We start from the raw sequence: 15749 nt of genomic DNA on the forward strand, positions 1-15749 counted from the left end.
ATTCCTCGGCAAGGGCCAATTTCGACGAATATCTGATCTATCAGGAGTAGAGGCCCCGATTCACTCTGAGAGAGAGATAGAGCAACTCTGGCTAAAAAACAGAGCAATTTGACTCTTTTGTACACCTTATCTGTGGTTGCTATAACCACCACTGCGATCTCGATCATCTCTTCTTCGATCTCATTTTCTCTCTCACGACCCTCTCAAGCGCCTCCCATCTTCCTTTCATTTTTCCACCTCTGACGACAGCGCCGACGACTCGTACCTCAAGGCCATGTTTGTTTGGGTGGACATGAGCTTGGGATTGGACTAATAGTCCAATAAAATTATTAATTCGATGTTTGTTTAAACAATTGAAGTACGGATTAATTATTTTAAACTTGACTATTAGTTAAGATAGGATACATAATCCAACGGATTCGTAGTCTTAGGACTATTAGTCATGGGAATGCTAATCCAGTCCCCCCAAACAAACATGGCCCAAGGACCTTCGCTTGAAATACTAATCCTTATCACTCAATTCACAATCTACACCACCATCCTTTTTTGACACCGACGTTGACTTCTTGTAAGCTTCACGATAGCCATTAATGGCCTCAGAAGAGAGCTTTCGTCTCTTAGATCCTACTGGTTTTTCGGCCGTGAAGTTCATCCGAGAGAAGACCCTTGATTTCTGCTTGCTGTGTTGTTTTGCTACGGCGGCTGTGGATTTGGGCGATGGTGGTTCTAGGTTGAGCGATGGTGGCAACTGTGATAATCATCTCCTCAACGTCTTCGTCTAGTCCTAATTGCAAGTTACATACATATATATATATATATATATATATATATATACTAGTGGTTGGGCACGCGCGTTGCACGTGACATGTGATTTTTCATCAACTGTTAATACTGTAATTATGCGTGTCTCTTAAATTGATATGTGATATGTATACAAAGTATAGAGACTTGTATGGATAAATTGGTTTGTATCCAAAATACAACTAAGAAATGAATACATACTCAGCTAAATAATTTAAATGAGAAATTTTATAAATATAAACATTAATTTATAACTAAATTGTTAATATCACAATATTATCTTAAACAATAAACAACAAGTAGATCCTTTAAATATATAGTATTACACAAATCTTTTTCTATCAACTTCGCACTTCACAATTTCATAATCCGTACCTGTAATACAATTGAATGTATGAAATTAATTACAATTACATAATTGTATTTAACAGTTCATATTATAATGCAAATTCATTGAACTCACTATTGCATATTATTTGCATACTATTAGTGTAAAAATGCATTAATATCAATATGTAATATATTTTTATATATCAAGAATAGTTGAGTTTCGTTTCTTGTGTCACAAATATCTTGCATGATGAAAAATATAACACTAGTTATTAGTACATTTTTATTTGTGTAGAAAATGTGGGATAATTTTTTTAAGAAAATTGAATGATATTGTAACTTAATATTTAGATCAATATAGGAATTTTATAATTATTCTCACAATGTTTATAGATTCATACGTATAAGTATTTGCAGAGTCACTTTCATGAAACTATCAAGTTATATAATTTATTATGGCATCTCTAAGTAATCAACATATAACAAAAATTGATTGAAATTTTTTATTTGATGTACTTATTTTTTGTATCATTGAGTTGCTGCGATAATGTGTGGCATCATTTGACTTTTTTTTTTATAATTTGACTAAAATGTGTGCATGAGGTATATTATTTTTTCTTGAACTTCACAATAGATAGGGCAATTTCTATTTCAGCTCGTCTAATTTTGCTTAGAGAGCATGTTGCAATAGATTTTCTGTAATTTTTGTTTCATCATCTTCTTGTTTTTCTTCTTACTCACCATTACAACTCATTGTAATAAAAATATTTTGATGAGTAAGAGTTTAAGAAAATATCATATTGTTATCAAAATATATTTTCCCTTAATAATGTGATTTTTTCTGTGAGGGAAAAAAAATACAATTATTGTCGTGATAGAAGTGTTTTCCAAAGTTTTAGTTTGTTATTGAAAGTGTTTATTGTGGATACTTATTTGTATGACATGTATGTATATATGTATTGAACATAAGTTGATAAGAGAACAATACACAATTTCATAATTTTTTTCCCAAGAAATATAATTATATTACTAAAGCGATACATGTTATAAAATTCAAATATCCGATGGTAATATAACATTATAGATTGATAATGTATTAATATAGTAACATATATAAATTTATATTTATATTTTTTTTATATGTTTATACATATAAGCATTGACATATATAAGATATCACAAAAGTAATATGTGAAATCTTTTGTAACAATATAATACAGGTAACTATGAGAAGTTAATTATTCATAATTAAATAGTTGGTCATAATGTAGATGTTTAGTGTTACCTTTTTGTGTGTATACACCATTTTTTAATTAAATTATTAAATTCACATAAAAATTTAAAAGAATTTGTGAATAATTTATGTAAAATTAGAGATTAGTGAAGAAAGATTTAAATAAATAAATAAAATAAAATAAAATGAAAAGAGAGAGAGAAGTTTGTAGTGTTTGGTTTGGTTTGTTTTTTCAAAATTTTGTTTTGAATTTTTTATTTTTCATGTTTTTTTGTCTTTGACACTCTTTTTTTAATAACCTTTTTATTTTCTTTTTAGATTCACTTAATTTAATATATTTTTTAATTTTTAATTTTACTTTTAGATTTAGATTCACTTAATCTAAATACACTTAGAAAATAATTTGTTGTGTATTCTTTTCCCAAAAAAAAAAATTATTAATATCAAATAATAATAATAATAATAATAATAAATCAGTACATTTTTGAATTTATAAATCTTTTTACCTATATTTTACTTTTTTAATTCTATTCAGATTATTAGATATTAGATTTTCATACAAAAGTATAATTTAAATATAAAATATGAAGAAATTTCAATATCTTTAATCACCAAAACTGAGAAAATATGAAAAATCAAAAAGTTGAAAAAACATATTTTAAAAATAAAAATAACAAAAGTGGTTCTTATTTAGAATTTTGGCATCATACATTAGTTATTAAAGTACCATGTAAAATATTACAGTTTCTAAAATATAATTCAAACAAAAACAAAGTGTATGAAGATAACTTGTGAAATGCGCTTTCCTCTGTCTAGATTCAAACAAATCCAAATGAATGCATACAATTTTAAGATTTAACCAAAATTATTCACAGTGATTTGATGTATGATGGACAATTGTAAATATTATGTATATTAATATAGAAGTAGACACACAAGAAATAAGACATGATAATTATTTTTTATTCTTCAATCATCATGAATGTAAAAAAATAGGAATTTTTTTTTTTTTTTTCAAAAGAAAGGAAACCGTTTGTTTATATTTATATAAGACTCTAGAACGTAGATATATCGTTTTTGAGTATTCAACTCTAAAAATAAAGATATAGTTGGTTTATATAGGACTCTTCATTACTTTTAGAAAAATAATACATTTGAGAGATAAAATTGGGATTTAAAAAAAAAAAAAGTAGAAAACATGACATACTCTTGAGATAATTTTATTTCTACACACTTAATGAACACTTTCTCGATACACACATTATAAAAATATAAATTCTCAGTACACATCTCTAGATTCCAATATTACCCTCATTTCCAATTTTAAAACCCTAAGGCAATATTTGGTTTCAATTTTTTGAAATTTTTATGAGAAAAATATAAATTAATTTGACAAAAATAAATATCAAAAAAATATTTTTTAATGTTTTTGCCCCTAAAAAGATGAAACCATATTGAAATAAGAAATTTTTTTAATTTATTTTTGAAAACATATTCTAAAACTATACCAAACATAGTCTAATTTTTTTTTTCCCATTCATCCACTCATCTTTTACTGTCGTTGCTGCTACTTTCAACCCTCCATCGCTACCACCATCACCACTTCTAGCTCATTCCCCTCCATCCTAGACTTCCACAATCAACATTGAGTGATTCGTACTAAGAGACTTGTGAGAGTGTATGGTTCATGGCGGAAAGTGATCACAGGCGGATAAAAAAAGAGGCGACTGGAGGGGATGGCGGATGAGAGAGGTAGCGCTGGCAATAGAGAATGTTTTTGGCATTTTAGATATAGGGTTTGAGTAGAAGAAGATGAGGGTATTATGGTATTTTTATTTTAGGACAAAATTGTATTAATGAAAATTTTCTTTAAATGTGTGAATTGAGTAAAATTAGTGTGTAAAAATAGAATTAACCATGCTCTTTACACTTTCATAATAGTAATAAATAGTAGATATATTCTTAACCTCTGAGGCGAAAGGTTAGAGGAGAATCAAAGAGATTGAGAATTGGAAGAGACGCGGAGGGAGGAGACGCAGAGGTTTTAGAGAGAGAATCACAATATAGAGAATAGTTTTATATTGTACAGATAAGAAATAAACTGGCTATTAATTTTTTGGAAAGCTTGTCCTTATAGACTTTCTAATGTCTTTACAGACCTAATAATTTAGCGCCTGATCTTTTAGACAACAAATTCATAATTAGATTACTGGGTTGAGCGCTCTTATTATTGTCATATTATTTTTTGAAATAATTTGCCAAATGGGGCGTTTTGTAATTTCTAGAAAAAATTGAAAACAAAGCCGGAGCATCTCAACACATATATATTTAATCTAGCAAAAATATATTTTAAAAAGACATTTTATAAAATAAAAGGTCATTTATGTTTTTTTTCATGATCTACAACGCTACTCTCTATGCTGACTCCAAACTAACTTAACATCATATATTCTTTTGCACGACACGTTAGAAATTGAGAGAAACACAATAACAGTTTCTTGGAATTTTATTTTTTTTTTATTTTTTTTTCAAGAATAAAATGTTAGTTTGTTAATAAAATTAAGTTATAATTTAAACGGATCACCGTTGACCCATCAACTTAAATTCCAGACTTTTCACTCACCACACCGTAAGACATGACTACATATACCACTCAACCCTAAGGGCATAGCCTAATTTCTTGGAATTTGGAAAGTATGAAACCTCATTTAGAGAGCCTACTGGAATTGCTCTAATGCAATCATGATAAGATCCAATTACAACCCACACTAACCTGCTAAAACTAGCAGTCGTAAATTGATTACAACAAAACTTTTGAATGGATTGACAGTTTTTTCTTTTTATCTTTTTTTCACGTGGTTAATAAGTTAGTAATTAGATTATAATTAGATATTGTCATCATTAATTTTTAAAAATTACTCACTTATTAATATATTTGTAAACTATTATAAAAGTAAAAACGTTACGTTGTGATTAAAGTCAAAAGTCTAAATCTAATTTTTTAATAATTTTGAATTTTTCAAATATAATAATACATCAGTCTTCGCTACATTTCCTAATTGAGACTCTCCTAATTCTACCCCCAATGACTTAGCTAAGAAAAGTCTCATGCTCCTCCCTCTCTCATCTTTACCTCCCTAATTCCACGCCATTAAGGATAAAATTGAGGAGGCTAAATTAAAGGAATCAATCATTTTTTATAATCCATATGTCATGTTATATATTGGTCTTCCTATCTTACTATTATTTCCTCCCAAATTTAAGAAATATATACTCTAAATATGGCAAACTTTTCAAATTTTAAAATTGTCTTCAATTAAGATCCTTTCAAATTGATTATATTTTCTTATTCTTAAATAGAGAAAGGAGAACATCATACAATTTTACTATTTATTTACGGTGCAAAGAGATTATTATTATTATTATTATTATTATTATTATTATTATTTAAATCTGTTATTGCAAATACCTTTTTTGGGTCAAGACTTTTATTTCAAATACACATTTTACAAAATTATAAATTCTTTTCATTATTTTTTTGTTTTCAAATTTGCTGCATTCTGCATTGATTATTATTATTATTATTATTATTATTATTATTATTATTATTATTATTATTATTATTATTATTATTATTATTTAAATCTGTTATTGCAAATACCTTTTTTGGGTCAAGACTTTTATTTCAAATACACATTTTACAAAATTATAAATTCTTTTCAGTATTTTTTTGTTTTCAAATTTGCTGCATTCTGCATTGATTATTGGAATATTAATTTTTGACATGACTATATTGTATTATATTAAAATATATTGCGAACAAAAGTAAGTTAGATTTTAAATTTTTGGATTACATTACACTAGAGATAACATTTTCTATAGCCTAAAAATAAATTCTTTTCAGTATTGTTAGCCTATAAACCTCGATAAAACTAAGTTGATCACATTTCTTATTCTTTTATTTTTAATGAAACAATGGTTAATTTATTATTATTATTTTTTATAATTTGATTAAAATGATTATTCATGATACATCAAATTGAATTTACAATGAGAAAGAAATTGGCCCACGGTAATGGAATCAAACCTAAACATAAATTTAATCTTATGATACATTATATTCAATCAATCATTTTAAGTATATAAATGTAATAAAATGATTATTCATGATACATCAAATTGAATTTACAATGAGAAAGAAATTGACCCACAGTGATGGAATCAAACCTAAACATAAATTTAATCTTATGATACATTATATTCAATCAATCATTTTAAGTATATAAATGTAATGGGTCTAACTTAGGCAAATATAATGACACAAATTTTGTGCTGGCTCAATCAAACTAAGAACATTCATTCATTCCTTAATTGCACTGGCCAAAAAAATTGAATGATAATTTTTTTGATTAAAATGTAAATCATAATTAAACTTATAGCATGTTTGATGAATCTAAAATTAAAATACTAGATTATTTTTTTTTAAAAGTAAATTGATTTCAAAGTAAAAAATTAGGTAAACTTATTCATTAATTCTAAGATTAAATGTAAAAAAAAATCACATTGCAAATATCATTTAAGAGTCCAAAGAGAGGGTGAAAAACATTTACCTTCACCATATCACAAAAATTTATACTCCCATATATATTACATGATAGATTTTGTATGTTAATTCCTATACATTTGATAAGTCCAACAATTTAAAAGGATCTATTAAGTTTTATTACCTAATATACAAAGCATTTTTGTTTATTATAAAGTTTTTAGAATCTCAACCTCAATCATAATTGTTAAACTCAAAATAGATGATTGGAGATTCAGTTAAGAACACACATAGTTTTGAAAGGAAAAAATATGCTAGATAAGACAAAATTGGGTACACACAAGTGCACAAAGGGTGCACTTGGTAGCTCAGATTCATCACAGATGTGACGTGAGTGAAACTAAAAATAAATCAATAGAGAGATGTTGGTCAGATTCATCACAGAGTGACGTAAGTGAAACTTAAAATAAATAAATAGAGAGATGTTGGTCGAGTTGAGAAAACTTTAGTACCCAGAAGAAGATGAAGCAAATGCAAGCAAGTCCTTGCAATTTTCAAAGTTTGGGCATGTAATGTAATGTCATCTTCTCATATTAATCCACACCTGTGTATGCAATCATCACCTAATCTGGTGGCGAGCAAACTAACCAAATTTTTGTAAGGCCATGTTGTGTAGACAACCACCCTGCCCTCACACATTTTAGGTGCACAAGTCCTGAATCTGAGTAGTAGAAATAAACTAGAGGTACAAAATGCCAATGAATTATTTGATCGGCGCAGGTGCTGAGGTGTTAGACACAACACACATATGTATGCGCCGCTGAGGTGTTAGACACAACACACATATGTATATTAAGACTTATCATGACACATGATAAATCACATAAGAAATGAAGAATTTGATGAAATAATCTGATGACATATAGCAGCAGCACTCAGGGGGGAAATAAATCTTTAAAAAAATAAAAATAAAATAAATAAATAAATTCAGCTCTCAATAATACCTAAGAATCAACACATAATTTGGGAGAAGGAAGAAGACCAATAAATGCCATTATTATGACAACAAGTCCTCAACTTCACAATTGAGATACAACCATGCCTGTATTTCATCTACTACCAACTTTTCAATGTACACAGCTGCTAAAAGCTGTGTAACCTAATATTTTGTGTACTTCCTTGATTTTGCATCAACATGGAATGAATAACTAACTCAAAAACCTAAAATTTTCCCAATTATAAACCCCACACCAAAAAAAGAAAAAGTAGCCACTGATTTTATTTGTGACATTTCCAACTTTGAAGTCTGAAAGGTATGCTGCCATATTAAGGAGTTTCCAACTTCAACAAGCAACACGTACAGCGTGACATGCTTTATTAAAATATCATCTTGTTTGATACCAGTAGTAACAAACAGGAAAAAAGGACACAGCTCTTGACAGAGAGAATAAGCAAGCTAGTATGACAGCAAGGAATTTTCTCAACAGAAAGGCTCTCACCCCCTCCCGCTCCCCTTCCTCTTCCCTTCCCCTTCCCCTCTAAATGTCATTTTTCTCTCAATATGATACAAGCTTCTATCAACACCTTCCAAATAAGAAGTGGGTACCATTCTCCATTTGACTCAGTTCTCACCTAAGCTGATGGGAGGAACCATGTTTAAAGCCTTCATTATAAAAGCAAAGATGAAGGCATCTTCTTGGAGCTTCTCAAACCTGCACTCAACAAAAAGGTGAGTATTAATTAAAACAAGCATATATGTCAATAAATATCCTGGGATCTTTCCATTAAAAAGGCAAGAGTAAATTTGACACTTCACACCCTCAATCATGGAGTTCATTGTTAACATACTTGGTAGTGTGTTAGAAGGAGGCCATTACAAGTGTTGCTTGTGGTTTTGCAGGCAGGGGCTACGCAAAGCCCCCATCCAAAATAAATAAATAAATAAAATAAAAATTCTAATCCCTCTTTACCCTATACCAAAGTTAGTAAAATTCTAAAACACCCCCAAAACCTATCAGGCCATTTCATATTTCCATCATCTGAAACTCCTTCCTGACTACTATGGCCTACCTCTATTTACACCACAAAAAGATCTCACTCCACCCTTCATTTTTTTTAAATTAGAATTTCGTCCATATCCAAAATTACCATTAAGACTTAAAACCCTAAAAATTGAAAACACAAATTACTCACACCATCCATCCCTTCCCCACCACCTCCACCCATGCCTCACCTCTGCCACTGCCGCCTCTCCTCCACCTATGCCTCACCTCTGCCAGCCCCCAGCCCCAACACCCCCCCCTCCCCCTCCCCCTCCCCCGTCACCCCTTCCCCTACCCCTGCACACCACCCAACCCCTCCTCCGTATGAACCACGCCACCATGACCCCCACCTTATTCTCCTTCTTCTTCTTCAAACCTTAGATTTGAATCTCTCTCTCTCTCTCTCTCCACCCAACCCCTCTCCCACATGAACCACATCACCATGACCCCCCACCTTATTCTTCTCCTTCTACTTCGAACCTTAGATTTGAATCTCTCTCTCTCTCTTGCACGACAAAGGGTTGTGGGGGTGGCGGTTGCAGGCATTGTTGTCAAGGGGGTGGTCATGGGGGTGAGGGAAGGGGTTCACAGGGGTAGGAATAGGCATGGACATCGGCCCGTTGGCCCGCCCAACCCAGCCCAGCCCAGCCCAGCCCTATTTTTCTAGGGCTTTATTTTAGCTTATAGGGCCGTGTTGGGCCAACATTTTTAGCACGAAATATTAAGGGAGACTCAAGTATAAGTCCTATTAAGTAAACTTATTATCCAATAGGTCCTATGATAATTAAAAACCTTTTTCATCATACACTATTAAAAAACGTCACTAATTGTTTATTTTCAACGATACTTTGAAAATTGTCACAAATAATGTCACAAATTATAAGTTTTAGCGACAGTTTAAAAAAATCATCACAAAAAAATGTCACTAATTTTTAACTTTTAGCGACAATTTAAAAAATTCGTAACTAAAAAACATCACTAATTGTAAATTTTAGTGACAATTTATTAAAATCGTAAAAAAAAAAATCACTGTCAATTTTTAGCGACTTTTGTAAAAAATCGTCACAAAAATTATTTTTAGCGACGATTGTAATAAAACTTATTTTCAATAGGACTTAATTTGAATTAAGTCCAACTATTAGGAACTATTGGTAATATACCCAAATATTAATGGGTTCGGTTTGGAATTTATACTTTCAACCCAACCCGGTCCAACCCGACCCATTATTAAATTAATTATTTATTTATTTATTTACAATACATTAAAATATATATTTTTTGTTGGAATCTACACTTTATCTTTATTGATTTTATTAAAACTCACATTTGTGGTAATGTGTGATTGAATTTATTTAAGAAATCCTTCAATTTATACACAAAATATTTCAATTTATAATGATGTCAACAAATTTATTGTGATTAAATTTAATTATGAAATGTTTTAATTTTTCTTTTTTATATAACCTGATTGATGGACTTGGGATTTATAATTATTTTTTGGCCCGCGCTTGGGCAAATATAGAAACCTGATGTTAGGGCTAGGACGGGCTTAGGCAAACACAAAACCCCTTATGTAATTTTGACGTTTATCCACTCCTAGGTAGGAGATTGCAGAGGTAGGGGCTAAGAAGGTGCTAAGTTGCAACAAGTGGGCGAAGGTGGAGGTGGTGGTGATTGTGGCTATTAGAGGTGGTGGTTAGATAGGAGGGTTGCAAATTAATCGAGTTGTTCATAAACAGGTTGAGCTCGGCTTGTTTAAAACCAGTTTGCACTCGACTCGTTTACTAAATGATTGAGCTCAAACCCCATTTTTAGACTCATTTATTAATCAAGCCAAGCACGAGTAGCTCCGAGCTCGACTTCATAAGACTCGTGAACATAAAGAAAATAAATTAATATTTACTTTTAACAATATACCAAATAATTTTTTAATAATATATTTTATTTTTCTATTTGTGTTTGGTGTTTGTGTAAATTTAAATATTTGATTGATGACATTTATTATTAATATAAGCATTCTTGTATATTTTGCTTATAATTTTCTATTTTTTTTTATCTTAATAAGTACATTAATTTAAGTTTTTTTTTTTTCTTTTTTTGTCCAAAGCTTGGCTCGAGCCAAGCTCAAGTTTATCAAATATTTGATGAGTCAAGCTTGAGCTCGACTAATTCTTAAACTCAAGCTCGCCTCGGCCCATTTGCAGCCCTAGGCAGGAGTGGAGTTAGGGTTTGAAATGTTAAGGAGGTGTAAAGAGAAGATGAGTTGTTAGGGATGGGGATATATTGGGAATTATGTAATAAGATAGAAAAGAAAATTAAATATTGAAAGGTGGTGTTATTAGAAATGGGGTGCAATGAGCTAACTGTGGTGTAAATAGAATCACACAATGCTATTTAACCCCAAAAAAAACTCTTGCTTAAGATTGTCCATGACCATTCTAGATTTCCTTTTAAAGCTGAATAGCTACAACAGATTGGATCCTCCCTTGAAGTATTGAAACTTAAAATAAACATCTTGCTTGGATGCTTCTAACATAAGAATGAAATGAAATAAAATAGAATCTAGTAATTCTATACATCTTGAAAAAATTCGATACATTAAAGTTTAAAGAGTTACTTATTAAATCTTCTTTCTAGGGGGTATATTGAGAGGTTGTAGCTGTGAGAATACAATCATATATAGGCATGATTGTGTACATATTAGGGATGATTGTGTATATATATTAGGCATGATTGGGTATATATATATTAGGCATGATTGTGTATATATTAGGCATGGTTCTGTATTTCCTTTTTAGTTTAGGCATTAGGGTTATATAAACTACGGTCTTGATGTAATTGATACAAGTTGAATATACAGAAAACTTACATGGTATCAGAACAAGTTGAGAAACCCTAGCTCCACCGATCTCTCTCCTCTCAGACCTAGTTGTTGATCGAAGCTCTTTGTTTCATCTATCGTCAGTCGTAAGTCTTCTTCTTGGCTCTATCTGGTCCACAACCTCTCTCTTTCCCTCAAACCTGGTTGTCGGTCGAAGCTCCTTGCGTCATCGATCATCGTGGTTCGTCGGGTCTGTGGCCTTTGACTTGATTGCAAGGGCTTTTCGTCTCTCTCTCTCTCTCTCTCTCTCTCTCTCGGTGTTCATATATTTCTCTCTCAGTCTCTCTCTCTCTGTTCATTTATTTGTTTTCAGTCTTTCTCTTCTTATTACTCTCTGGCCTATTAATTCTCTCTTTAATCTATCCCTACTCCATTATAATGACGGACGCCAAAATCCAAGCCATCAGATGTAAACTTACTGGTGCCAATTATGCTTATTGGGCTAATGTCATGAAGAATTTTCTTCTTGATCAGAAAAAATGAGGCTATGTTTCTAATTCTATTCCTCGTCCAAACAAGAAGGATATTTGACTACCTGTGACACTTGGGATTGTGATAATGTCCAAGTTTTGACCTGGTTTCATAATTATGTGGATAACTGTATTGGAATGATGTTTTCCAAACACAGTACTGTTAAGGAGGTGTGGGACTATTTATTAGGTGTGTACCAGCAATCCAACTCTGCCAAACGGTATGAGTTGGAAACAGCTATTCAAAATGCTCGTCAACGGGATCAATCTATTCAGGACTTCTACATTGAAATGACAGGTCTCTGGGATCAATTGGCTCTCATGGAACCATCTAGCCTCAAGGCCCTAAACGCTTACGTTGAGTTTCGGGAGCAATGTCATTTAGTGCAGTTCTTAACGGCTCTCTCCCCTCAGTATGAGACTAGCCGTAGTGGCATCCTTCATCGGTCTCATCTCCCCTTTGTGGATGCTATTGTTCATGAGCTCCTCTCCAAGGAAACTCGTCTTAAGATGACCAGTCAGACTCTGTCTCCATCTGTTTTCTTGGCTCCTACTCAGCCTCCTCTATTATCGACCCAACCACCTCATTAGCTTCAGGGCAATGCGAAGCCCAAGAAGGGGCCACTAGCCTCTGATGAGTGTGCTTTTTGCCATCACAAGGGCCATTGGAAGTACAACTGTCCCAAGAAGGGACGTCAATCTGCTCAGTCTTCTTAGCCGCCTCAGACACAATTTTGACCTCCTGCTGCTTATATTGCATCTGCTCCGGCGTCTGATCCTGACTTGACTTCCTTGCGTGCCCAGATGGCTTAACTTCAACATCTCCTGTCCACCTCCCAGCCATCCTCATCTACCTCTGCTCTCGCCTCTCTTCAGTCAGGTTTGTTTGGGTCCTCTTCAAGCATCTCCTCTTTTGTCTGACTTTTTGACTCTAATACCTCTCATCATATGACTCCTCACCTGTCCTTACTTCAAAACTGTCCCCCCTTCTCCTCTTACTGTTAATACTGCTAATGGGTCTGGTATGCATGTTCTATCTGTTGGGTCTATCTTACCATCTACCATGTCTATTGTTGTTACTATTCCCTCTGTTCTTTATGTTCCTCATCTATCTGTCAATTTATTATCAATCAGTCAACTTGATACTTCTGGTTTTGATGTTATCTTTCCCTCTCTTGTCTATTGTGTGTAGGATCAAGTGTCCAAGAAGCAGATTGGGACCGGTCATAGAATTGGAGATCTCTATGTCGTAGAAAGCTTGCATCTCCCTCTATCTACCTCTCTAGTTGCTTTTTCCTTATTTCAGTTAAATTCTCAGTCGAGTCAGTTTTCTTATGGCATTCTCACCTAGGTCATTTGTCTGTTAACCGCTTACGGTCTTTGGCTCAGTCAGGATTATTGTGTAAAGTTTCTCGCAGTCAAATTGATGAATGTCGGGGGTATAAACTTACCAAAATGTCAACTTTACTTTTTAATAAAAGTACTTCAATTTCTGTTTCTCCATTTTCTCTTGTGCATACTGATGTCTAGGGACCCTCTCCTGTTCTCACTAAAGGGGGTTCCTTACTATGTGTCTTTTGTTGATGATTGCACCCGTTATACTTGGGTTTATCTTATGACTCATAAATCTGACTTCTACCAAATATATCATACATTTCAGTCTATGATCACTACACAGTTTGGGGCTACCATTAAATTGTTATGATCTGACTTGAGTGAGGAATATTTTAAAACTGAGTTCTATGAATATTTGGCCAACTTGGGTACCATTCACCAAACTTCTTGTACTGATACACCTGTCCAAAATGGTCGAGCCGACCGTAAACATCGTCATCTCCTTGAGGCAACTAGGTCTCTCTCTCTGCCTCAATTCCAGCTTCGTTTTGGGAAGAGGTAGTTCTTACTGTTGCTTTTCTTCTTAACCGTATGCCTACTCGCCTTCTTTCTGATCGGTCTCCTTGTGAGGCTCTGTTCTCTCAACTTCCCAATTACTCCCTCCTTCGTGTGTTTGGGTCTCCTTGTTTTGTCCTTCTTCCCCGTAAAGATCGAACCAAACTTAGTGTCCGATCTGTCCTACGTGTCTTTTTGAGTTATAGTGTTACTCAGTAAAGCTATCGGTGTTACGACCCTATTTCCCGTAGTCTTTACGTCTCCCCTCATGTTTCTTTTCTCAAACGTCTGCCTTACTTTCAGCTTCCTCCTATCACTGCTCTAGTTTCCAAAGAGAATTTGGTTCACATTAATCCATTTCCTTCTAAGGTCCTTCTTGATAAGTACATCTCTATTGTTCCCTATGACCTTACTCCCTTTTCTCCTCGTTCTCCCCAGCCTGCTCCTTCTCCTTCTCTTCCGTTGTTAGTTTATTCTCATCGCCAGGCTATTCCTCCACCAGTTGTCTCTACTCCTACTGCAGATCCTCCTGCTTCTGACGACTTTGATCCCGCTGCACACTGATATCCTACTCGAGCGCGTCATCCTCCAAACAGGTTGGGTTGGTCTAATACATGTTTTTCTACTTCCTATCATACTTTTTTGTCTACTATTCATTCTTTTTCAGAATCTCGATCTTACAAGGAGGCCTGTCAGGATCCCTATTGGATTCAAGCTATGAAGGATGAGTTATCTGCTTTACAGAAAATTAGTACTTGGGAGTTGGTTCCTTTGCCTATTGGTAAGAATCTGGTTGGGTTGCAAATGGATCTACAAAGTCAAGACTCACTCTGCTAGTTCTCTTGAGCACTACAAAGCTCGCTTGGTTGCCAAAGGTTTCTCACAGGAGTATGGTATTGATTATGAGGAGACCTTTGCCTCTGTAGCCAAGATGACCACTGTTCGTACTTTGATCTTTGTTGGTGTTGTTCGTCATTGGCCTCTTTATTAGATGGATGTTAAGAATGCTTTTCTTAATGGTCATCTCACTGAGGAGGTTTACATGCGTCCTCCCCCTGTCTTCCTTATTCATTTGGACTTGTTTGTCGCCTTCAGCGTGCTCTATATAGTTTGAAGCAATCTCCTCGTGCTTGGTATGATCGCTTTCAGGCAGCTATTACTGGGCTTGGGTTTCATCTATGTGACCAAGACTCTGCCTTGTTTCTCCTCCATACCTCTGCTGGTTTTGTTACCTTATTACTATATAGATGATATGATCATTACTGGCTCTGACACTTCTGCTATCTCTGAGATCAAGCAACATCTCTTCTGCACTTTCGAAATAAAGGATATGGGACCCTTGCGGCATTTTCTTGGTATTGAGGTAACTTCTTCTCCCAATGGTTACTTTCTGTCTAAAGCCAAGTATGCCAATGAGGTTATTCACCGTGCCAATCTTGCTGACACTAAAAGTTCTGATACCCCCATTGAGCATAATTTGAAGCTTAACACTACTGATAGTGTCCCACTGGATGATCCTACTTCGTATCGCAAGTTTATAGGCTGCTTAGTCTATCTG

The 15749-nt window shown here is 33.3% G+C and overlaps 1 protein-coding gene and 1 long non-coding RNA gene across 3 annotated transcripts in view; one reads left to right on the forward strand and one right to left on the reverse strand.

Moving 5' to 3' along the window:
• Window positions 1–7331: 7331 nt before the first annotated feature.
• Window positions 7332–8622, forward strand: LOC145801820 (uncharacterized). The gene is made up of 2 exons (XR_014343465.1): window positions 7332–7696; window positions 7734–8622. It is a non-coding gene; the product is annotated as an uncharacterized LOC145801820 (long non-coding RNA).
• LOC145801818 (uncharacterized) overlaps window positions 8251–15749 on the reverse strand; it is a 54913-nt gene continuing 47414 nt past the window's right edge. For both annotated transcript variants that reach the window (XR_014343463.1, XM_082893493.1), the window contains one exon: window positions 8251–8620. Coding sequence is in view for 1 of the 2 variants with exons in the window: in XM_082893493.1 (XP_082749619.1) it covers window positions 8530–8620 (91 nt within the window). In the remaining variant the exon portion in view is untranslated. The remainder of the gene's footprint in view (window positions 8621–15749) is intronic.

Source organism: Camellia sinensis, chromosome 11, assembly GCF_055761805.1.
Source record: "Camellia sinensis isolate YWXY chromosome 11, ASM5576180v1, whole genome shotgun sequence".
Taxonomy (NCBI): Eukaryota; Viridiplantae; Streptophyta; class Magnoliopsida; order Ericales; family Theaceae; genus Camellia; species Camellia sinensis.